This window comes from Electrophorus electricus, chromosome 10 (assembly GCF_041902795.1).
Source record: "Electrophorus electricus isolate QZ-2024a chromosome 10, ASM4190279v1, whole genome shotgun sequence".
Lineage (NCBI taxonomy): Eukaryota > Metazoa > Chordata > Actinopteri > Gymnotiformes > Gymnotidae > Electrophorus > Electrophorus electricus.
The window spans coordinates 2,185,649-2,210,000 of NC_137506.1; the positions used below are offsets into that span (position 1 = coordinate 2,185,649).

General features: G+C 46.1%; 2 protein-coding genes across 6 annotated transcripts in view; one reads left to right on the top strand and one right to left on the bottom strand.

Moving 5' to 3' along the window:
• Positions 1–339: 339 nt before the first annotated feature.
• Positions 340–14,702, bottom strand: plekha1a (pleckstrin homology domain containing, family A (phosphoinositide binding specific) member 1a). 4 transcript variants are annotated; one of them, XM_081721076.1, is made up of 13 exons: positions 14,522–14,702; positions 10,435–10,667; positions 9,997–10,053; positions 9,711–9,756; positions 7,695–7,792; positions 7,021–7,152; positions 6,812–6,943; positions 6,495–6,563; positions 5,763–5,827; positions 5,469–5,532; positions 5,216–5,305; positions 4,345–4,385; positions 340–2,079 (listed from the first exon to the last, which is right to left on the bottom strand). In XM_081721076.1, exons 2-13 carry the CDS (start codon positions 10,573–10,575, stop codon positions 1,875–1,877), a joined length of 1,140 nt encoding a protein of 379 aa, XP_081577202.1. In that variant the 5' UTR covers positions 10,576–10,667; positions 14,522–14,702; the 3' UTR covers positions 340–1,874. The 4 variants fall into 4 exon arrangements, with proteins under 4 accessions (XP_081577202.1, XP_026852046.1, XP_026852045.1 ...); XM_026996245.3 differs by lacking the exon at positions 4,345–4,385 and having other exon boundaries at positions 6,812–6,940; positions 14,522–14,701; XM_026996244.3 differs by lacking the exon at positions 4,345–4,385 and having other exon boundaries at positions 14,522–14,700.
• cuzd1.1 (CUB and zona pellucida-like domains 1, tandem duplicate 1) overlaps positions 12,424–24,352 on the top strand; it is a 12,910-nt gene continuing 981 nt past the window's right edge. Inside the window, exons 1-14 of one of the 2 annotated variants that reach the window (XR_014125448.1) lie at positions 12,424–14,594; positions 17,299–18,509; positions 18,648–18,671; positions 18,796–18,894; positions 19,623–19,673; positions 19,762–19,915; positions 20,079–20,275; positions 20,799–20,825; positions 21,086–21,184; positions 21,277–21,318; positions 21,496–21,643; positions 21,897–22,105; positions 23,359–23,534; positions 23,629–24,352. The exon at positions 23,629–24,352 is cut by the window's right edge and continues 152 nt beyond it. Coding sequence is in view for 1 of the 2 variants with exons in the window: in XM_035533001.2 (XP_035388894.1) it covers positions 18,449–18,509; positions 18,648–18,671; positions 18,796–18,894; positions 19,623–19,673; positions 19,762–19,915; positions 20,079–20,275; positions 20,799–20,825; positions 21,086–21,184; positions 21,277–21,318; positions 21,496–21,643; positions 21,897–22,105; positions 23,359–23,534; positions 23,629–24,020 (1,679 nt within the window). In the remaining variant the exon portion in view is untranslated. The remainder of the gene's footprint in view (positions 14,595–17,298; positions 18,510–18,647; positions 18,672–18,795; positions 18,895–19,622; positions 19,674–19,761; positions 19,916–20,078; positions 20,276–20,798; positions 20,826–21,085; positions 21,185–21,276; positions 21,319–21,495; positions 21,644–21,896; positions 22,106–23,358; positions 23,535–23,628) is intronic. The other variant, XM_035533001.2, reaches the window with a different exon arrangement.

The window sequence follows — 24,352 nt, forward strand, 5'->3', positions numbered from 1 at the left end:
TGTAGAGGGCATTATTACAGTACGTATTCAGTGAGTTTTATATGAACCCAAATTAAAATGAATGGAAATGAAACTTAGAAAGGAAAAATTTATGAACGAGCACTTTTTAGCTTTATTGTTTTTGTCAACTGTTAAACTATTAAAGACTACCGTGGCTTCGGAGGTGCTGAGTGCTGAAGTGCTGAAGTCAGTAGTTTGATGAAGTGGGCAACAAACACTGCAATTTGTCAATTTTAGTCATTTGTCTTTTTTTTTTTTTTATCAACCACTAAAAAGAAAAACCCTGACATGTATGTAACAAATGAACACTTATGTACACTTCACAAAAACTAAACACAGTAAATTAAAGTTCAGTTTATTCCTTCAATGTTTTCACATAATAAATAATACAAAAATATGAGATATTAACTGTTACAATCACCAAACAAAACGCAAAAAAGTTAAAATTAGAAAGAGACACAGGTACTCTGGCTCCTCGTGAGATGTCTGGGCCCCAATTTCACTCTCTAGTCCTGGGTCTAGTCTACGTCTAGTCGACACACCCCCTCAGCCAGTGGGTCACCTGCACGTCAGCTGCGTGAGACCTCCAGGACGTGTGCAGGTGTGTAGATAAGCACAGAACGCTGACGGTTTGTCCACAGGACAGGAGCTGAGTACCTCTAATCAAAAGGACCGCGTGTTGTAGCGGTCATCGCATCGCTAAAAGATTCTCCCAAACTAATCGTCTTTCTAAGACAAGGCCCAGGAGTGACCCATAAGGAGCTCCGTAAAATGAATTAGAAAAATGTTTTCATAAGTGTGAAGACTCAGGTGTGGTCTGATCTGAGATAGGAACAGTAGCACACAGTACATTACAGGTTTTGAGTCACATGGGTTGAGTAGGGCAAAAATTTACAATGTTAAAAACACTCAAAACACAAAACAGTTTGAGACATGCCATATAAACCAGGGACCAGGGACACAGAGTTCAGTGGTCTGGCATCTCCCAGCTTGATGAGCTAACCTGACCAACTCATCAGTGTTTCCAGGTTTAGTGAGTGTGTTACCAGACGTTAGCCAGCCTGGTGTACAGTGTTAAATGCATGGTGAAACAATAAAAGTGGTTCTGTCTCTAGTAGTGTGTGAAAACTCCATAAACTTTACAGTGTAAGTAACACGGTAATGTTTCTAGTGTAGTGCCACCAAACTCCACACAATCACGAGCACCTCCTGAGAAAGATAATGTCCTGCCTTTCAGAAACCTGACGTGGAACGTCTCAATCATGTCTCACTGTGAGGGAACGGGTTTGTAGCCACTCCCTCCCTCCCCGCAAACAACCTTCTTCCTGTCCGCATATTACCCAGAATAACGGACTGAATCAGGAACTACACTACCAGGGTACCTTGTGCAGATTGTGAGACTCGCAGTGGTTAGTAGACCGCCCTCTAGTGGTTAGCACAGTCATCGCATAAAAACAGAAAATACGCCCATAGTCATGGGCCCACTTTGAATTATTATTATTTTTTTTTTAATCACATACCACGCCCACACCCACACCCACACCCACATCCACCCAATAAACCCTCCCCTCAGACGTCTAGTTGTTTTGGTCCCGCATTTCAGGGCAGGCTCGCTGTCTACTCTTCTGTCTTCGTTTCTGCCATCATCAGGACGTCTTCTGTGTCCACTCTGCGGAGACATCCAGGACACTTCTCATCCCATTTCTTCCTTTTTGATGCATTCCTCCACTGTCAGGGGTCGTCTCAGTGTGAATGGTTAAAGTTCAGAAGTCAGACCTCACTAACTGGTAGCTCCACATCGTCCAAGTCAGGAGACGGGGGAGGGGCGTCATGCATACCAAAACTGCTGCGGCGTCGCCATGGAGACTCGTGAGTCACTTGGAGAGGTGGGTCTCTTGCAGTGACAGGCGGGCATGTTGCCGGGGCAACGGCAGTAGACTCATGAAGTGCTCGCTGTCCCACGCAAGGCCGCGTGGCACCACGGCATTCTGGGTAGGCTGGCAAGGCGGGGCTGGTCTTCCAGGGGGCAGAGCCAAACGAGTGTGTGTAGTAGAATGAGGAGGAGCCAACGCCATGTTCCTGGAGAGAGAAAAGATCGTCTCAAATCAGTGAGCTCGTCTCACCACGTACGCTTTGCCACGGCTACATCAGAGACACATCACATCGAACTCAAGAATCTTGTTTCTGAGCACAACGGGATGAGACAGCAGCAAGAAGATGGTCAGCAGCAGAGGAGTTTTAGGTCTGGGCAGGCGAGGGGGGCAGCTTCAGGCAGCAGTGCCCAGTCCAACAGTGACCGCCTGGCACGGCAACCGCCCTTACTGGACAAACCGGGCAGAGACAGGACGTCACGACATCAGGACATTGGCCGAGAGGCAAAAGTAACCCGATTCAAGGTTGTTTGTAAACACACCAGTTAAGAAAAAGCAAGTTTCTGAGCACAACGGTTTGTGAAAATGTGCGTCCACGACTTAATGAGTTATTAACATACAGGAGACTGCGTAAACCAGTGTGTGCCGTAGGTTTACCTGCATAAACAAGTTATTGACAAACATAAAAACAGGTTCGTTAGTCCAGCAAAAGCAACAGGCAAGGCACAAGAGGACACACGTCTCGGTCCATCGGGGAGACGTTTACGGAGCGCCGGCATGCGGGGTCCATTTGTGAGGGTTCCTTCTGGTCTCTGAGGTGCTTACAGTCCCACATACCACGTCACTGCATCTTTAAAGTGCTGCGAGAGGGGCCACAGAGACCGGATAACGGGGGGGAGTGGGCGGAGACTGGATAACGGGGGGAGTGGGCGGAGACTGGATAACGGGGGGGGAGTGGGCGGAGACTGGATAACGGTGGGGAGTGGGCGGAGACTGGATAACGGTGGGGAGTGGGCGGAGACTGGATAACGGTGGGGAGTGGGCGGAGACTGGATAACGTGGAGGAGATTGGATAACTGGGGGGCGGAGACTGGTTAACTGGGGGGGAGTGGGCGGAGACTGGATAACGGGGGGGAGTGGGCGGAGACTGGATAACGTGGAGGAGATTGGATAACTGGGGGGCGGAGACTGGATAACTGGGGAGCGGAGACTGGATAACTGGGGGGGAGTGGGCGGAGACTGGATAACGGGGGGAGTGGGCGGAGACTGGATAACGGGGGAGTGGGCGGAGACTGGATAACGGGGGGAGTGGGCGGAGACTGGATAACGGGGGGGAGTGGGCGGAGACTGGATAACGGGGGGGGAGTGGGTGGAGACTGGATAATGTGGAGGAGATTGGATAACTGGGGAGCGGAGACTGGATAACTGGGGAGCGAGCGGAGACTGGATCACTGGGGGGGAGTGGGCGGAGACTGGATAACGTGGAGGAGATTGGATAACTGGGGAGCGGAGACTGGATAACTGGGGAGCGGAGACTGGATAACTGGGGGGGAGTGGGCGGAGACTGGATAACGGTGGGGAGTGGGCGGAGACTGGATAACGGTGGAGGAGTGGGCGGAGACTGGATAACGGTGGAGGAGTGGGCGGAGACTGGATAACGGTGGAGGAGTGGGCGGAGACTGGATAACGGTGGAGGAGTGGGCGGAGACTGGATAACGGTGGGGAGTGGGCGGAGACTGGATAACGTGGAGGAGACTGGATAACTGGGGGGCGGAGACTGGTTAACTGGGGAGCGGAGACTGGATAACTGGGGGGGAGTGGGCGGAGACTGGATAACGGTGGGGAGTGGGCGGAGACTGGATAACGGTGGGGAGTGGGCGGAGACTGGATAACTGGGGGGCGGAGACTGGTTAACTGGGGGCGGAGACTGGTTAACTGGGGAGCGGAGACTGGATATGTGGAGGAGTGGGCGGAGACTGGATAATAAATGGGGTAATGGAGTCTGGATAACGGGAATGCAGTGGTGTGGCAGGAGGAAACTGTAACATCTTAAATCATTAACTACACTCAAATGAACTATTAATAATTAAAATGTAAAAACTGGTTGAGAAGCCACTTGGCAGCCGAGACAAAAGCAGAGGAGAGGAGACCCAAAGCTGAGGGGTAGTGGAGGTGTGTTGGTGCCGCTGTCCAGCAAAGCAGGTTAAGCAAGTGTTTGTGTGACACTGGTCATGCTAATACTGCTCCAACACCTGTAACTGTAGTGTTTGTGTATTACATGTGTTATTTGGTTATTTCTTAAATGTCAGCATGAGATGAGCATTATAGTGTATGGTGTGTGTGTGTGTCTGTGTGTGTGTGCGCGCGGGCATGCCTGTGAATTGCTTATCTAAGCAAAAAGTGGCCCGAGGGGGAGGGGCTAAAGAGGGCGGAGCTCACATACGTGCTGCCTCGAGTGACATATGGCATGTACCTGTGAATACATGGACTTGAATGTCTTCTGACCTGATACATCTGCAACAACACAGCGCACGGCCACATTAGAGGACATGAGAGAGCGAGTGTGTGTGTGAGTGAGTGGGAGATAGTGTGACATCTAGAGAGAAGTGGGTGTTCTCAAACGTAGTATGATATATTCAGAATACTGAGATCTGTGACTCCCGAACCCAACACTGCAGTCAGCTGGACATTAAGCCGTGCGCGCGCGCGTGTGTGTGTGTGTGTGTGTGTGTGTGTGTGTGTGTGTGTGTGTGTGTGTGGTAGAGAGCAAATGAGTAGGCCAGTGTTACGGAGAGTGATAAATGGCCCCAGTAAAGAGTCCTTTATCTGCACTAAAATGTGCCTCAGTGTTGAATAAGAACCTTCCCTAGTGGACGGACGCCCCCACCCCACACCCCCACAACGTCTGGGTGTCCCCCACACTGTGTCACACTATCTGCATTCTAGTAGATTATAAATCTCTACATTAATACACACTGAAATAATGGGCTAATGGGCTAATACACTAACACACTAATCCAGAGTTCAATTTCATGACCAGAGAATTGAGATTTCAAACTTGGGATGTGTGTGCATGCATGTGTGTGTGCGCGTGCTTGCGTGTGTGCATGTGTGTGCACGCACATGCGTGCGTGTGTGTGTGTGCATGCATGTGTGCAGCACACATGCAAGAGTGTGTATGCGTGTGCGCGTGTTTGTGTGCACACGCATGTGTGTATGCACAAGCGTTCGTGTGTGCGTACGCAAATTTGTGAGAGAGAGTGCGTGAGCTCATGCGCGTGTGCGCGCGTGTGTGTTTATGTGAAGTCATGCGTGTGCGTGTGAGAGTGTGTGTGTGTACATACAGGTGCAGTAGCTCTCCCAGGGCCCCTCTGAGCCACTATGGCCCCTGAGATGGCTTTAATCCAGCTGTGCATGTCTTCAGGACTGTCCGCCTGGACACGACAGCACGAGAGGCCGAGAGAAACGCAACAAAGACAGATTATTTTACACGGAATCTTTAAAACTAGAATGACCGCACATCTCCAGAAGTAAGAAAACCAATAGTATAGAAATGTTTGGATCACATTTTCATTGATCAAATTTAAGAGTCCTCACCTGTACATAAAATGTTCTTGATGTGGTGACAACTTCAAAGAGGTTGTCTCGCATCAAAATATCACTGCAATAAAACAAAAGTGAAAAAGGCCACTGTATATTTTCAAACCACCACTCAAATAAGAAACTGATAACCGCTCTGGTAACTGCTCTGGTAAGTGTATTAACCCATTATTTCTGTGTGTATTAATGTAGTGACTATTAATCTGCTAGAATGCAGATATGTGTGTATTAAGAATCTGTAGTCTAGTTGAGGTGTGGCGACACAGGCGGCGTGGAGGTGTGAGGACACACCTGTGTTTACATTCCTGGGCTTTATGAACCTCTTTAAGGGGGATCATTCGCAGGGGCTCCTTCTCCTGTACAGACAGAGAGCGAGCGAGAAAGAGCGTCAGAGACCAAACACGGATACTGACTCCCAACGCAGCAAAGGACACGGATACTGACTCCCAACGCAGCAAAGGACACGGATACTGACTCCCAACGCAGCAAAGGACACGGATACTGACTCCCAACGCAGCAAAGGACACGGATACTGACTCCCAACGCAGCAAAGGACACGGATACTGACTCCCAGCGCAGCAAAGGACACGGATACTGACTCCCAACGCAGCAAAGGACACGGATACTGACTCCCAACGCAGCAAAGGACACGGATACTGACTCCCAACGCAGCAAAGGACACGGATACTGACTCCCAACGCAGCAAAGGACACGGATACTGACTCCCAACGCAGCAAAGGACACGGATACTGACTCCCAGCGCAGCAAAGGACACGGATACTGACTCCCAGCGCAGCAAAGGACACGGATACTGACTCCCAGCGCAGCAAAGGACACGGATACTGACTCCCAACGCAGCAAAGGACACGGATACTGACTCTGGACAGCAGGGCTGTGCTACAGGGCCTGTGGGTCGTGGGTCGTGGGCGCGGGAGTGTCCTCATTCACTCCATGTCTTAACGTCCTTCCCTTTCTCGGTAGGAAACGCTATTTAGAGGAGAGATTTTAAAAGGTGGCACTCACAAGGTCAGATTTAAAGTAGCTGATCGAGTTCTCGTCCAGAAGGAAGTATCTTCTTTTCCACGTTTTCATCTGATACAACACAGAGACAAAGAAAATATTACATATATACAACAGAATTACCTTCTGACCATCCTACAATCACACATACACAGAGAACATACGCCTTCATACATATACACACACCCCAACACTGGGCTCCACATCACGGTCCCCTGAACAGCACGGCTCCAGGCCGTCCCCACATCGCAGGCCCCGCACAGGTTCCCCGGATCACAAGGTCCCCACCACGGCGCCCCCGGACAGCGGGTAGTACTCACCACAGCGCCCTGTTTCACACAGTAGCCTGCCTTGATCACGCCCTGTTCCTGGGCGGCTCGGCACAGGGGACCATGGGGGCGTCTCAATGCCTCCTTCTCTTTGCTGGCTGTCTGTCCGTCATCCCCTTCCTGCTAAAGGGCAGCGGAAGTGTAAGGAAGCGCGCGTGTGTGTGTCTGTGTGTGTGTGTGTGTGTGTGTGTGTGTGATACCTGTGTGCGTGTGATGATAGGCACTCCCCCTATGATGTCTGTACGGTAGGAGACTTGCTTTTTGCTGCCTTGAATATCGGACACTGCCCTCTGACACTGAGAACTATGGACCACATCGGATGACTTGGGCACCTTGAGAGAGAGAGAGAGAGAGAGAGAGAGAGAGAGAACTTGCAACTGTCAGCAGGCAAATGAGTCACAGGTGTAGGACAGCGTGGGACAGACAGTGTAGGAGAGAGAAGGAGAAATATCCCTTCATACAGTAATTATGAACGAAACAACAGCTTCCTATTAAAGCGGTGTTGGTAAACAGGTGTACCTAAAGTCCTCAGTCTGTGAAACACTACAGTCGCTCTCTGCCCGGTGTGGACAAAGCTGCTCACATCGGCATGTGCACACACTAATAGCTGTGACAGTGTACAACTCCCCCAACAACGCTGTACCCGTTCACACGGTACTGCCACATCTCATCATGTCCGTTGCCATGGTTCCTCCACAGTACTGCCTGCTACAACAGTACCACCACATCAGTGTCACAGCTGGGTCGAGAACGTTCTGGTGAATATTCTAACGTCCAGTCAGAAGTGATCTTGTGGGTAAATTGTGTGGCAAATTGTGCACAGTAACAGACACACACACACACACACACACACCCGGAATTCAGAAACTCTTACAGTTATTTTAGTGGCGTTGTTGAGTGCGTTGACCCACTCTACAAGGTCCTGCCGGTCATTAGCCTGTAAGAAGAACTTCCTCATTCCTGCATTAATGACTAGAGAGAGAGAGAGGAGAGAGAGAGAGAGAATGAGTGTATAAATGAGTAGAGGTGAAGTGTGTTGTCATGAATCAAATGTTCATTGCCATGCTAGTCGACCCAGAATGTGTGTGTGTGTGTGTGTGTGTCTTTTGCCTGGTGTTCGGGGGTGATGTTTATTTACCCAATACACTGATGTTATCAGTTAATGAAAGATTCGGTTTAACCTTAAATAGTTCAGACGTGAGAAATGTCTGCAAAATGTGAACCACGGGTGTAGGTATCTGCACACAAGGTCAGCGCGCGCGCACACACACACACACACACACACACACACACACACACACACACACACACACACACACACACACACACACACACACACACACACACACACACACACACACACACACACACACACACACACATAGAGGACACCAGAGTCGTTCCACTCACTCCTTGCTGGCCATGTGATGACACATCAGTCACTGCATCTACACAGTCCCACACACTTACTGAACAGACCAGTCACTGTATCTACACACAGTCCCACACACTTACTGAACAGACCAGTCACTGCATCTACACACAGTCCCACACACTTACTGAACAGACCAGTCACTGCATCTACACACAGTCCCACACACTTACTGAACAGACCAGTCACTGCATCTACACACAGTCCCGCACACTTACTGAACAGACCAGTCACTGCATCTACACACAGTCCCACACACTTACTGAACAGACCAGTCACTGCATCTACACACAGTCCCACACACTTACTGAACAGACCAGTCACTGCATCTACACACAGTCCCGCACACTTACTGAACAGACCAGTCACTGCATCTACACACAGTCCCACACACTTACTGAACAGACCAGTCACTGCATCTACACACAGTCCCACACACTTACTGAACAGACCAGTCACTGCATCTACACAGTCCCACACACTTACTGAACAGACCAGTCACTGCATCTACACACAGTCCCACACACTTACTGAACAGACCAGTCACTGCATCTACACACAGTCCCACACACTTACTGAACAGACCAGTCACTGCATCTACACAGTCCCACACACTTACTGAACAGACCAGTCACTGCATCTACACAGTCCCACACACTTACTGAACAGACCAGTCACTGCATCTACACAGTCCCACACACTTACTGAACAGACCAGTCACTGCATCTACACACAGTCCCGCACACTTACTGAACAGACCAGTCACTGTATCTACACACAGTCCCGCACACTTACTGAACAGACCAGTCATTGTATCTACACACAGTCCCACACACTTACTGAACAGACCAGTCACTGTATCTACACACAGTCCCGCACACTTACTGAACAGACCAGTCACTGCATCTACACACAGTCCCGCACACTTACTGAACAGACCAGTCACTGCACCTACACACAGTCCCGCACACTTACTGAACAGACCAGTCACTGCATCTACACAGTCCCGCACACTTACTGAACAGACCAGTCACTGCATCTACACACAGTCCCGCACACTTACTGAACAGACCAGTCATTGTATCTACACACAGTCCCGCACACTTACTGAACAGACCAGTCATTGTATCTACACACAGTCCCGCACACTTATTGAACAAACTAGTCACTGCATCTACACACAAATAGCTGCATGAAGTGTTACTGACACACACTTCTCTGAAGGAAAATAATGAGAAACCGTCGTTTTAATGAAATTCACTCTGGGTAAAACTCTGATATTTATGAAAGGTCTGAAAGTAAACTAAACTTCCGAGCAGGCCGAGGTGAGTCAGACAAGGCGTGTTAATATCATCACTATTCACTGCTCAGTGGAAAATAACGTTCCGTGTCGCGCTGTCCTCTGGAAGTATAAACAGTGGTTATTTCTTACGGAGTGTTTAGGAAGTCAACACACACCGAAGCAGAACTCTGCTTTTGGTCGTTGCTTGGTAGCATCACTGACCTGCGGAGTAACATGGAGAGAAGGCGTAACTGAGCTGTGCACTACAGTAACACACCTCAGCTTCATTGTTCCTAACTAAAGGGCATTAAGGATAAATTAACTAGTAACTCTGCTATGCTGCAATGTTCACAGACAAAGTTCTTATACAGAGTTCTTATACTTTAACATGTCTTTTTGAATACATTCAGTAAATGAACTGCAGTGCTGCTAAAACATGTACAACCCTAAAGTAAAACTTACTTTGGAAATGTAGGTGAGTTTCAGTGAGCCCACACATTCAGTCCCTACAGGCAGATTCTGAAAGAAAACCCAGATCACAAGAATTACCAACCACGAGAATAACTAGCTAAGATGAAGCGATATTACAGCTAAAATAAACAAACATGAGAACTCACTTAAAGGAAATTAAGCACAGATTAGCAATGTAACAACACAATTCATTTTATTTTAAATGTACACACACACACACACACACACACACACACACACACACACAGGTGTGTTGCAGGTGAGAGGTTCAGTGCAGGTGTGAGGTGTGATACAGGTGTGAGGTATGCGTGAGGTGTGATACAGGCGTGAGGCGTGAGACAGGTGTGAGACGTGAGACAGGTGTGAGACGTGAGACAGGTGTGAGGCGTGAGACAGGTGTGAGGCGTGAGACAGGCGTGTGGTTCTCACCTGCGGGTTGTCCATGTACCACACCAGGCTGCCCTGCTGTGTGTCCAGCAGGAAGTACCGGCGCAGGAACCGGCCACTGTTCTCCAGCTCCTCGATGTCCAGGAAGCCACAGACGCGGTTGTGTCGATCCACGTAAGGCATGGCTCTGCCCCCTACTCATCCCCCCTCCGTCTACACCAGCCCACGGCCGCAGCAGGACGGACAGACAGACAGACGGGCACGTCCGGAGACGCCTGCATAACAAAACACCAGGAGGAACAGGAATACTGTTCTCAGTTCTGCCCCACTTCATTCCATGTGTCAATCGGAAACGTAGCGCTGTCACTCAACAGCGATAAGATAACAGAATACAGGGTTAACGATCAGCACGACACCAGCATTTACTCGACATCAGAGTTGAGCAACAGAGTCAAACAATCAGACATCGCTGACGCACTGAATCAACCGACAAAGAGGAACCACAGCACTAAATAACCGGATAGGTCAAAAAATCACGTAAAATCAGTAACAAAGTGCTAAAGTCAATCGATGGAGAGTGTGAGCAGTGTCTCAGCCTGCTCTGCTGTCCAAGAGAAGACACTGCTCTTCATTCTGCTCTGTGCACGAGACAGAGACGTTAACGGCGAAGCATAAAGAAATCACCAGACGAAGCTTGTGACCCAAACAAGGCCTGGTGTGTCCTCGGCCGGAGAGAGAACAAGGCTCGCCATGAGTCACCCCATCAAAGGCTGCACAGAGCTCTGAAGCACAGAGCTGGCCCTTGTGTTCTGGGGTCAGGCAACAGCTCAGCCTTGCGACACTGGAAAGAACGCAGAGTGCCCCAACCAGAACGTGGAGGAAGTGAATTTATCTGCCAAGTGGAGACTAAGCCCTGCAGCTGTAACCATCTGCACAGGATCGGACTGAGATTTACCCGGCACACCTGACGGAGTCTTCATACAGCACCTGGGTATTAGGAGCTAAAACGGACCAGGGAGCAGGTCCTCAACGACTGAAGCAGTGCGTCAAAATGAGAGACCACGATCAGGTGTGCGGAAAAAGGTTTCTCATTGGCCACGTTTTTTGGAAACCACTGTCAGGCCGAGCTGGGTAAAAACGCCCTAAAACGTCTTAAATGCTGATGTTCATGTAGTCTATAACACGGTGCCTGGTCCATCTGATATCGATTCTTTGGTCATTATAGAACACTGTTTAAATCACTTAAGTAATTGTCTGATTACCGACACCAATTACTTAATGAAGTGCTAATCACCTGTAGCACAGCCATAAGATTAGTTATTTTATAGATTACAGATTTACAGTTATTTTAATACCAAGCAAGGGGATGTGAACTTTTTCACAATTTAAGCAAAAACACATACAAAGTAGCATATCTTTATGACATATTCTTTACTTGTATACTTGTTTTATAGTGAATTATACCAAAGGCTTGTTCCTATCTTGTAACCAGGCTAGTCTAGAGAGAATAATATAAACATTATAACCTGACCCTGTTCAGTAACATCCAAGCAGCTGATGAATCCAACATATAAAAAAAAAATGTACAGGGGGGGGGGGGAAATAAAAAATTGATTGAGATCTATCTATCTATCTATCTATCTATCTATCTATCTATCTATCTATCTATCTATCTATCTATCTATCTATCTATCTATCTATCTATCTATCTATCTATCTATCTCTCAATCTTAGCACTTATCATGATGAACTTGTATGAATGTTGGGCGGCTGAGAACCGTGCGATCTGTCTGGTTTGTGAACCAGACAGATGTTAACTCCTCCCTCCAATACCTGCCCACAGCCTCATCCTCTCATCCCACCACTCTCCGTCTGAAGCTGGGAGACCACCAGACAAGTCTGGTCTTGTCCTACTCGCGTCTCCCTGGCCTTGTCCTATTCTGGATCATCTACGTTTCTTCACACTCAGCCTCCTACGTTGACACAAAGGGACTTGCTGTTTAGCTGGGGTGACATCCCAAGAAACAAATTACAGAGCAGAGCAAAAACCACAAGCCACTGAAAACTCAAACCCTTCACAGCCCACTGGACCTGCAGAGAGATGAGGACAGACAGATGGAACAGTACTACTAAACCCATCACCTGCACTTCCTAGTAACATCCACTCACTGGTGAAAACTGTGAAAAACAGAGGTTCTCCACATCTTACCAGACGCTCTCTGCATGTCGACCTGTTTGAACTGGGTTATTTCACTGAAATTCATTTATTCAGCCATCAAGCTGAATGCAACTTCCTCTCTGACAGTCTCGTGCAGAACACAATACTGGCTTTAGAAACGTCAAATTCAACGTTAGGGCTGACTAATCAACAAGTGTGCATGTAAAGATTATTTCCTGATAGGTAACGGAGGTTCAGTAATTAATCTTGGCTCTTATTTGTTCAGGCTCAGAGTGTAATAGATAACTGGACAGCTAGAATATTTACAGTTCAACAGCATCAGATAAAATCTGTAATTGGAAAGTTATGACAGTACAAAATGTACCATTTCACTTCCTTAACCTCATTTTAACAATCTCAGAGTCTGAGTGCCAACGAGGGATTTATTTGTGCCTTTATTATTACATTGAAAACATTTATGTGGACACACAGGTCGATACATATGAGCTGCACTTTGGATCTCCGTTACAGGGATTCAGACATCCATAATTTAAACCCTGCTTGTTACAGACAAACAAACACTCAAGCACCATCTTATGAATGTGGGGGAATGCACTGAAAACATGTACCGAGGCATCATGTAGAAACAGGCACCAACATCTATCATATCTCAAGCTCAAACGGTACAATAATGGCACTGTTCATCAAACAAGATATTCCAGGCTCAGTCCAAGAACCAAAGAACACATCTCTGCGGTCTGACGGCCACCTGTATGAGAAAAGGGTCATCTGACTGCATTTTAACAAGAATTAATAACAGTTCTGACTCAAAATGGCTCCTGGCTTGATTCATGTGACTATCAAGTTGTCAAGAACATACAATTCCCCCCCCCCCCCCCCAAAAAACAAACAAACATATGAGCAATGAGATCAGAGTGAGATGAGCATCGACCCACACTGACCCCTGCTAATAAAAATATTATCTTGTATTCTTGTCATTGTTCTATTGATACGGGCAGGTGTTAGGAAGGACACTTTTTTTTCAGCGAGTAATGTTAATGCTGTTTCTTGATTTCCAGTTCAGCTGGATGGCTTTCTCTGCGGTGGTTATGGGTATGAGAAGTGCTCTACTGTATTCCATAAACTACAAGCCCTTCGTAATAAATGCTGGATGTGTCAGATTAAGCTCTTTAATAGACACCGTGGCTCAAAACTGCAATAACCAACTACCGAGGTAAAGTCAACGTAGGTGATCCAATCTGAACACAAAGCAGACATAGACTACTATATAAGCATCTGGAGCGGTGGGCGAGTTTGTGTTAAGACAAGACAACTAATGTACGCTTGTGTTAAGTCTCTGATAGCAGAGCGATGGCCCACAGCTCGGGCATAATAATCCTAACAGCACGCAGTGACAACACACCATACGATCACTGAACAATCTTGTAACAGCACTGAAGTTCAGCGAGAAAAGCCCGAGGAAGCCTTAAAACACTCAATCTGTGAATCTCACGCATGGCGAGATATTTTTGTATTCTAGCTACCCAGCAAAAGTGAAGATTAAACGACTACTTATTCAAGTTAGATAGCTAGATATAAGCCTAACCCTATATATTAACCCTAACCCTTAATATAACCCTAGATATTAACCCTAGCCCTAGATATAACCCTAGTCCTAGATATTAACCCTAACCCAGAAATCGCTATCTTGCCAACATTTGAAGTTAGATACACTGGGTAGCTACAATGATCATGATCTAGAGAAAGGACATAAACATACGAACATGTTAGCTAACGCTAGACAAAACCGAGATTTGTTGTATTTAGGTTCAAGCAAAAATATTCAAGCAACAAGTGTTTGGCAGAAAAGGAAACTTGCCAACACTGGATATGTCAGCGTTTTCAGCTAAGCTAGCTGTCTGAACAACTTTAGCTCGGTACTGGAAACGAAGACTAACTGGAAAATCTCACCCGAGTAGTATGTCTTCTGCTGGATGGAGTACGCTAAGGGCTCGCCAGCGCTCAGATATCTACAGATATTCAGGTAGGAAAGACGACGGCCGGGTTCATCAACGCACTCGAGATTTCCGTGCTGGTTTAAAGTGAAGCCCCAGAATTTAGCTCTCCTCGAGTCTAACTTCACCGCCCTAGGACGGCTAGGCTAGGCTAGGCTAGATACGTTATGTACACTAGGCTAGGCTAGGCTAGCTACTTTATCTACCCTGCCCCTTGGGTCGCCTAGGCTAGGCTAGCTACGTTATCTACCCTGACCTAGGTTGGCTAGGCTAGGCTAGGCTAGCTACTTTATCTACCCTGCCCCCTGGGTCGGCTAGGCTAGGCTAGCTACGTTATCTACCCTGACCTAGGTTGGCTAGGCTAGGCTAGGCTAGCTACATTATCTACCCTGCCTAGGTTGGCTAGGCTAGGCTAGGCTAGCTACGTTATCTACCCTGCCTAGGTCGGCTAGGCTAGGCTAGGCTAGCTACGTTATCTACCCTGACCTAGGTTGGCTAGGCTAGGCTAGGCTAGCTACGTTATCTACCCTGCCTAGGTTGGCTAGGCTAGGCTAGGCTAGCTACGTTATCTACCCTGCCTAGGTCGGCTAGGCTAGGCTAGGCTAGCTACGTTATCTACCCTGACCTAGGTTGGCTAGGCTAAGCTAGGCTAGTTGCCCTAGCTCACTTCAGTCAACTCACGGCATTGGTTAAGAAACGGAAGTGGTTTTATGTCATGTATTCTATTTTTTTTTTTCCTTCAAATGTGTAATTTTCTTTAAATGATGCCTGACAAATGTCTGGTATAGCGGTATTTGATGGTTCAGCTTGGGGAAAGAGAAGAAACCTCGGATGCCTCTGAAAGCATTAATCACAGGGTGAAGCCATATAATACAGTTCATGTTCTACAGTTCATATAATACAGCTCATGTTATACAGTTCAAATGCAGCTAATACTATACAGTTTATATAATGCAGTTTAATATTATACAGTTCATATTGTTAATATAATGCAGTTCATGTTATACAGTTCATATAGAGTTCATATTATGTAGTTTATATAATACAGTTCATATTATACAATAAATATAATACAGTTCAAGTTATACAGTTCATATAATACAGTTCCTGTCATGCAGTGCATATACAGTTCATAAAATACAGTTCATGTTATACAGTTCATGTTATACAGTTCATATGCAGTTCATATTATATAGTTTATATAATACAGTTCATGTTATACCATTCATATAATACAGTTCCTGTTATACAATTCATATACAGTTCATATTATATAGTTCATATAATACAGTTCCTGTTATACAGTTCATATTACATAGTTCATATAATACAGTTCGTTATACGGTTCATATAATACAGTTGATTATACAGTTCATGTTCTACAGTTCATATAATACAGTTCATGTTATACAATTCATATAATACAGTTCATGTTATTTAGTTCATATACGGTTCCTCTTATACAATTTATATAATACACTTCATGTTATACAGTTCATATACAGTTAATAGTATACAGTTCATATCATACAGGTCCTGTTATACAGTTCATATACAGTTCATGTTGTATAGCTTTTATAATACAGTTCATGTTATACAATCCATATAATACAGTTCATGTGATACAGTTCATATACAGTTCGTTATGCGGTTTATATAGTACAGTTCCTGTTATAGTTCCTATATAGTTAATATTATATAGTTTATATAATACAGTTCATGTTATACAGTTCATATACAGGTTTTTTTTATACAATTTTATACAGTTTTTTATACAGTTCATATAATACAGTTCACATTATATAGTTTATATATATATATATATATATATATATATATATATATATATATATATATATAGTAATAATACAGTTAATGTTATACAAATTCATATTATACAGTTCATATTATGTGGCTGTTGGCTCTGCTTTATTAAGAGGGTCCTCACGTCTTTAAGTTACTGAGCCGTCCATACTGATTCACCAGTTATCTGATGTGACTGAGTTTGGAAGGGTGGTGTGTTTGCATTAAAATGAATCACATTTTTACAGTTAGATATAAGCAAATTTGTGATAGTGTTTACTACTCATATAATCATCTTCTAACTTGTAGGATTCCTGTCAGAAATGAACGTCCACCGTGTCTAAGCTTCTGCCGCATGGTGGCTTGTAACAAAATCGTACTGCTAAAGCAGCTTTTGCGAAATGGCGGATCCTTGTTTTCTTTCACCCAGATTAGGAAAAAAAACTATTTCACTTAGTTTAAACGAGAATTGATTACACAGCTTCAGTTGATTCAAATGCAGTAGGTAGTGCTGTCACAAGGAGCGAAATATCAGCCCAATTCTTAAGTCCTTACATTACCAGTAGGGCTGTATTACCCAGTCGACTTCAAGGTATTACTACAGGTCTACACACTTTAATGCTGTAGGACTGGCATGTCTGATGTGCTATAGTGTTATGAGCCAAACAGGAGTGTTAGGTCATTAGGGACTAGTCGGATAATCCTGACCAAGGTAAAGACTAAACTTGTAGCATTTAGCTGTTTTTAAACGCAAGCAGTTGTCAGAGAATATTATGAGAGCTTCGACACTCCATGCTATTAAATCTATACTATCTAAACATATTTGGCTAGGCTTTTGGCTCAGTTTAAACATTGACATTTTCAGAACTACAATGCACTTTATTACTTTTCATCGTTAATTTATTCTGTCTTTATTTTCATCTTTTATAGATTACCTTATTGGATTGCCTGCCTGTTTTAGGATATTCTCTTACCTGTCCCCCCCCCCCCACACACATACTCTTTGTGTAAAATGTGTAGGGATACACAAAGTCAAAAAGTAGCCCCACACATGGTAAATACCAAAATATCCTTTTGCAATATCAACATGAACATTAGGACAGCAGCCCTCCCGGGACACTGGCCCCCCCATGGACACCGGTCCCACTGGACACTGGCCCCCCATGGACACCGGTCCCACTGGACACTGGCCCCCCATGGACACCGGTCCCACTGGACACTGGCCCCCCATGGACACCGGACCCACTGGACACTGGCCCCTCTGCCCTGCTCAGTAATTCATTCCTGAATTACATTCTGTTTGGTTTTCTCAGTGCAATCTCGTTGTATGCGTGATTCAGCATGAAGGGTCACATATTTTATATCCTCTTATAAAGCGACATGTTTGATTTCTCTGGAGTTGTAATAATCATGGGAAGGTTCTCGTCTCGGACAGTGTGTAATGGGTTATAAAAGTGTGCATTACAATACTCACCGTAATATACACTGTAATACACACCTGAGCAAACAGAGCTCTCGGCACAGCAGGTACACACATTTAAAAACGTCTGCTACCTTACACAATGTCCTCCTTCACTTTACTACTGTTTAAAACATTAAACCACTCACGAGTTTTGTCTCTCTGGTATTTTCATCTTGCTTTAAAATAAACATACTTAAAAATATTCATGTGAGTAAAATATGCCAACATGGGGAAATTTCAAAGCATATTTATAGGGTATACCAAATTTTATTTTGACATTAAACCAAACTAATGAATTTGACTATTATTTCCTCATGACTAAGAGCCAACTTGTTCATACTGCCACTCTATGGTGCTAATAATCACAAATTAAGTTATTTAAAAAAATGCAATATCTTGGGTTCTGTGTTTGTGTCTACTGTTGTGTAGACATGAATGCTAATGAATATTGACAGAGAACATTAAATAATACAGCAGTGTCTTTCCCACACTATTGATGCACTGTGACTCATTTACAGAGAATTCCAGGATCCGCACGGCCATAAGGAAATTTTTCTCGCTTAGTGTGGGTATATAAGCCATGTAGCCTCAAGGTTTGACACAAGATTCGACACAAACATGAAGCTGGGCATCGTATCAGCTCTCCTGGGCTCGCTCCTGGTGGAAGTCACCTTTACAGGCAAGTTACCTTCCCCTGCAATTCAAGTTTCAGATCATGTCAGAATCTATAAAAATAATATTAATAGTGATTCCTCAAGACTAGGAGTGAGTGTGAGCCACAGTGGCGTTCATACCATGTGTGTTCTTTCTATTTCAGCAACATCGTGGCCATGGACAACAGGTATACATCACGACGGCTGAAGTCTCTTGCCTCTTACTGACCTCTGACCTATAGTTGCTCTGTGTAGACCAGTACTGAAGTGTGTGTGTGTGTGTGTGTGTGTGTGTGTCTCTCTCTCTGCTAGCCTATGATTCTTGCTGGGGGAACTGTGGATTTTACCTTAGCAGCTGTTCGTGCACCACGGGCTGTGTGTACAACGGAAACTGTTGTCAGGATTTCAATGGTACGGCATATATATATAAATTATTTCCCTATTCGCCCTCCTCCGGTCGGTCTCTTTTTCCTTCAAGCTCGGGTGCTCTCCCAGAGGTCTCCCACGACTGCACTCCTCTACTCAGAGATCTCAGATATTGTTCCTGGGATCTGCTGCTGCAGTTCTCCCAGTGTGGGGGCTCCTGTTACCATGGGAACTTCTGTTGCCTTTTACCCCCACATCTTTTCCAGCTCTTTTCTCAGCCCTTGGTATTGTGTGTGTGTGTGTGTGTGTGTGTGTGTGATGAAGGACTTCTGTCTGTGACATCCTCTTTCTCCAGAAATCTTATATGCTTATATTTTCTTTCTCACCATCGTAATTATATATAAAAATGTTTAATGTTTAGATGTATTTAAATGCTTGGAAGTCTGTGAATAAAGCTAAAATAATCTATGCTTACCACATAGATAGATAACTGGCCTCACTTTGGGGTCGGGTAAACCTCTGTTTCTAAAGCTGCACATATATTTTAAAGAACAAGGATTTCAATGAATTAAATTTACTTTTTAAAGATTTTAAAGATTAAAGATTTTCTGAAAAAACTATCCAGAGCTTACAAAAAGTAAGTATATGGCTTAAAGAGAACTTTTAACCAGGCAAAGAGGGACCATGGTCATAGAACATCTCAGGTTGGTAGGAAGAGACGGTGAAATATGAATTCAGATAAGATGCTGACATCTCACTGCTGTCTCTCACAGCTTACTGCCATCAGACAACAGAAGACAACAGAGGAACACCAACCCCATCGGGTAGGTTTCTTCTGGTAAGACTGAAGACTGAAGGTATTTTGACTGGAATATGTTTCGAATATGTGTAGAATGTGTTACTTTGTTTTAGGTGTAGTTGGATCATGTGGTGGTTACTTTACCCAGTGGAGTGGCGAGTTTGCGAGTCCCCAGTACCCCAGTAATTACCCGAATTACGCCCACTGCTCATGGCGGATACAGAGTCCAGGGACAAAGATTATATCCTTGACATTCACTTTTGTGAGGTAAGCATTTGTCAGGTATGTCAGGTGTGTCATGTAATGTCAGGAATGTCAGGTAGGCCCTCTTTCACCTCTAACTGATCCCACTACGTAGCTGAGTTTGACTGGGTATCACACAGCTGTTCTTTAATGTTCTTTAAATGTTTTTGTTTGTTCCATGTTTAAGCGTGGAGGGAAGTCCACCATGCAGACACGATGCCATTCAAGTCTACGATGGCCCGTCAACGTCCTACCCTTTACTGGGAAAGCTGTGCGGAAGCCAACTGAAGGAATTCCGCTCCAGCAGGAACCAGCTGACTGTGGTTTTCTCCAGTGACAGCAGCGTGTCTGGGAGGGGTTTCCGCGCCCACTGGCTGTTTGTAGGTGAGCCAACAACGCCACAAACATAGCACCAAGCCCTGTCCAAGGAAATGAACCACTTCCTCTCCTCCGATTGATTTTTTCAAATGATTTTACTCATGTGTGATTTTTTTTTTTTAGATCTACGCTTAAGAACAAATGTTTATGTTTAATCACGTAAATACGATAATACAGAGTAATAACCGTCAGTGTATACAACATGATAACATGTCAGAATGTGCATATAATGACATTGTGGAGCAATGTGTCTCTCGCTAAACATACCACAATACACTCCTGTTCATTCTTCAGTTTAAAAGTCATTTAGGTTAACGAAGGTGTCAAGATGTTTTTAATGTGCTTTCTTCTCCGGTTTTCTATTTTAAGAGTGCTAATGTTGAATACTAACGTCGCCTGCACATAACGAGTGCGGAAATATTCTTATTAACTATAAAATCAACTCAGAAATGTTTGTGTTTCATGTTGCTGCTGATGAGTTGTTGTTGTTCGAGTTGTTTCCTCATTGTTGTGTGTTTTTGTTTAATAGGCACCAGCACTCCCGTGACACCCACAGGTACATCTGTGATTTGGAATTCTCCGGAACATGTGCAGAGCTCTTTTAATTTTTTTTTTACTCCGTTCGTCATGTAAATGTGATTCAGTGTGATTATTTACCCAGTGGAGATCACTGCTCACAGATGCACGTCACTTAGCATAATGATAAGAACTTTGTTCAGAGAATCGGACTGCTGCAGTTTGCCTGCCCGTCATACCACAACTGTGCCGTGGGAGTTACTGTTGGTGGTGGCAATAATACTGCTCTCTCTGTATTAGTGCTGCCCTCCTGTAGGTGGAACTGTGGCAACTACTTCAGCAGCTGTTCCTGCTCCAGCTCATGTCTTTACAACGGAAACTGTTGCCATGACTACTACGGTGAGAGAAGGGCGAGCTTTAAGCTGAACTGACGGATGGAGGTGACCAAGCCGACCTGTTATGTTGACCTTCTACTATTTCCTCTCTCACAGATTACTGTTACAGCACAACAGACATTCCTGAAATTACAACAGGTAACTCGTCTCAGCTACAAGTACGGAAATACTCCACATACTCCGAAGTCTCAAATGCAGGTCTCAGGCAGTAATAGAGCTCAGTGCAGTAAGATTACCTTCACCTGCAGCAAGCCGAGGGTTTCAACTCCACTGGGGTCTCGTGTTGAGCTTTAAAATCTATTTTGGTTTTTGCAGATTCTAGAAGCTGTGGGGGTCGTCTGTCCGGCTCCGGGTCCCTGACCAGCCCCTTCTACCCAAACTATTACCATGACAGAAGCAACTGTGAATGGCAACTGTCTGCCCCAGCGGGACAGCGGATCTTTCTCTCTTTTGTAGACCTTGAGTGAGTGACCGTTCTTAATACTACTAGGGGCTAACATCATGGCTCCTGATAAACGTCTGACTTGCACCTTTAATGTCACATTGTTCTGTATGTGACGGAGGAAAACGTGTTGCATGTTACTGCAGAACATTCTGGTCTTCCAAATGTCTGAATGCAGCCTTAGATTCAGGAGCACAAGGACAGAACCTTTAGAGTGTAAGGACAGGTCGTTAAGATTATTGATGTGTGTGTGTGTGCGCTCGCGCGCGCATAGCCTGGAGCGCTGCTGTAGCTGTGACTACGTGCGTGTGTACGATGGGCCCTCCACCAACTCCCCTCTGCTGGCAACGATGTGCTTCAACGACACGCGGCAGAACTTCCACTCCTCCTCCTCAAACATGACTGTGCTGTTCAGGAGCGACATTTCTGTGGTCGCCCGGGGTTTCAAGGCCTTGTTCAGCAGCTCCCTGCCCTCCAACCTAGGTAAGATCAGCACAGAGCCTACAACTGCCCCTCACACACGGGTAAGATCAGCACAGAGCCTACAACTGCCCCTCACACACGAAGATCAGCGCAGAGCCTACAACTGCCCCTCACACACGAGTAAGATCAGCACAGAGCCTACAACTGCCCCTCACACACGGGTAAGATCAGCACAGAGCCTACAACTGCCCCTCACACACGGGTAAGATCAGCACAGAGCCTACAACTGCCCCTCACACACGGGTAAGATCAGCACAGAGCCTACAACCGCCCCTCACACACGGGTAAGATCAGCACAGAGCCTACAACTGCCCCTCACACACGAAGATCAGCGCAGAGCCTACAACTGTCCCTCACACACGAGTAAGATCAGCACAGAGCCTACAACTGCCCCTCACACACGAGTAAGATCAGCACAGAGCCTACAACTGCCCCTCACACACGGGTAAGATCAACACAGAGCCTACAACTGCCCCTCACACACGAGTAAGATCAGCACAGAGCCTACAACTGCCCCTCACACACGGGTAAGATCAGCACAGAGCCTACAACCGCCCCTCACACACGAGTAAGATCAGCACAGAGCCTACAACCGCCCCTCACACACGAGTAAGATCAGCACAGAGCCTACAACTGCCCCTCACACATGGGTAAGATCAGCACAGAGCCTACAACCGCCACTCACACACGAGTAAGATCAGCACAGAGCCTACAACCGCCCCTCACACACGAGTAAGATCAGCGCAGAGCCTACAACCGCCCCTCACACACAGGTAAGATCAGCGCAGAGCCTACAACTGCCCCTCACACACAGGTAAGATCAGCACAGAGCCTACAACTGCCCCTCACACAAGAGTAAGATCAGCAGAGCCTACAACTGCCCCTCACACACAGGTAAGATCAGCACAGAGCCTACAACCGCCCCTCACACACGAGTAAGATCAGCACAGAGCCTACAACTGCCCCTCACGCACGAGTAAGATCAGCGCAGAACCTAATGTGTATATATTTTGAATTATAAATAAAATATATGATTAACAAATCTTTTAAAACAGCATTTAGAGTGCATGTCTCACTAATATGACTACTAATATTAGTAATTACCTTTCACCAGCAATTCAAGGCCAAACTATTTTGAAATAAGGAAAGCAGTGTGTAGCTGTCTCGTATTACGTCTCGATTCTTTTGGATGCGCGAGGTTCTCTGACTTGCCGCGTGTCTCTGGGTTCACTCGAGCCGCTCTTGTCGTGCAGGTCACGTCAACTGTTCTTCTGGCAACATGACCATCGTGATCCAGAGGTCATACCTGAGCTCACTGGGGTTCAGCTGGCAGGATCTCTACCTGGACGACCATCACTGCATGCCCTCCAGCGTCGGCTACGACGTGTCCTTCAGCTTCCCGCTGAACATGTGCGGGACCAACAAAGAGGTAATGGAACGCAAAGCGGCAGGCGAACACCGGCAGCACAGCAGGACTGTCCCGAACCTCCTCTGACCTTCTGGTCCCCTTTCTCCTGTCTCAGATCAGCAACGGGCACGTCGTCTACACCAACAATGTGCGGGCGGCGCACTCTCAGTCTGGCGAGATCACGCGGCAGACGCAGTACTTCCTGCTGCACGTCAGCTGCCACATGGAGCGGGACACCACGGTGGGGAACCTGTACCAGGCCCAGGAGGTGGCCAACAGCACCATCACGGGCGTGGGACGCTTCAACGCCACCATGCGCTTCTACCTGTCCAGCAGCTTCTCCTACCCCGTCCTGGAGTCCCCGTACGTGGTGCAGCTGAACCAGTATGTGTACGTGCAGGTGCAGCTGACCAGGCAGGACAGCAGCCTGGATGTCTTCCTGGACAGCTGTGTGGCCTCTCCGAACCACGACTTCCAGACTCGCAACTACGACCTTCTGCGAAACGGGTAAAAGTCCCGCCAGCCGTCGCAAACAGAAGCGCCGTCAGTGTTTATTAGAGGACAGAGCACGTCGGCATGTGGCATATTATTATCATTTATGTCATGGCCATGGAGAGAACTCTTCTCTGATTTGCTGGCAGACGTCATTTGCTTAAATCAGGGAAGCTCTAGATTATCGAAGCTGCCACCACAGTGGCAGAACGCTGAACTACAAGCATTTGTGGGCGGATTGCAAAGTTAAAGAAAACACGTTGGCCACTTTTACGTATTGTTAATAAGCAAAACAATGGAGCAAAATCCTATTTTGAAGTGCAGGGAAGTAGCCGTGGTGACGCATG

Coding starts and splice junctions, on each gene's coding strand:
- plekha1a (XM_026996244.3), bottom strand. CDS start 10,575: ATGCCTTACGTGGATCGACACAACCGCGTCTGTGGCTTCCTGGACATC. Junction 6,564..6,811: donor GTGTGAAACAGGGCGCTGTG/GTGAGTACTACC, acceptor GTGTTGTATCAG/ATGAAAACGTGGAAAAGAAG. Junction 2,080..5,215: donor CTGGGAGAGCTACTGCACCT/GTATGTACACAC, acceptor TTCTCTCTCCAG/GAACATGGCGTTGGCTCCTC.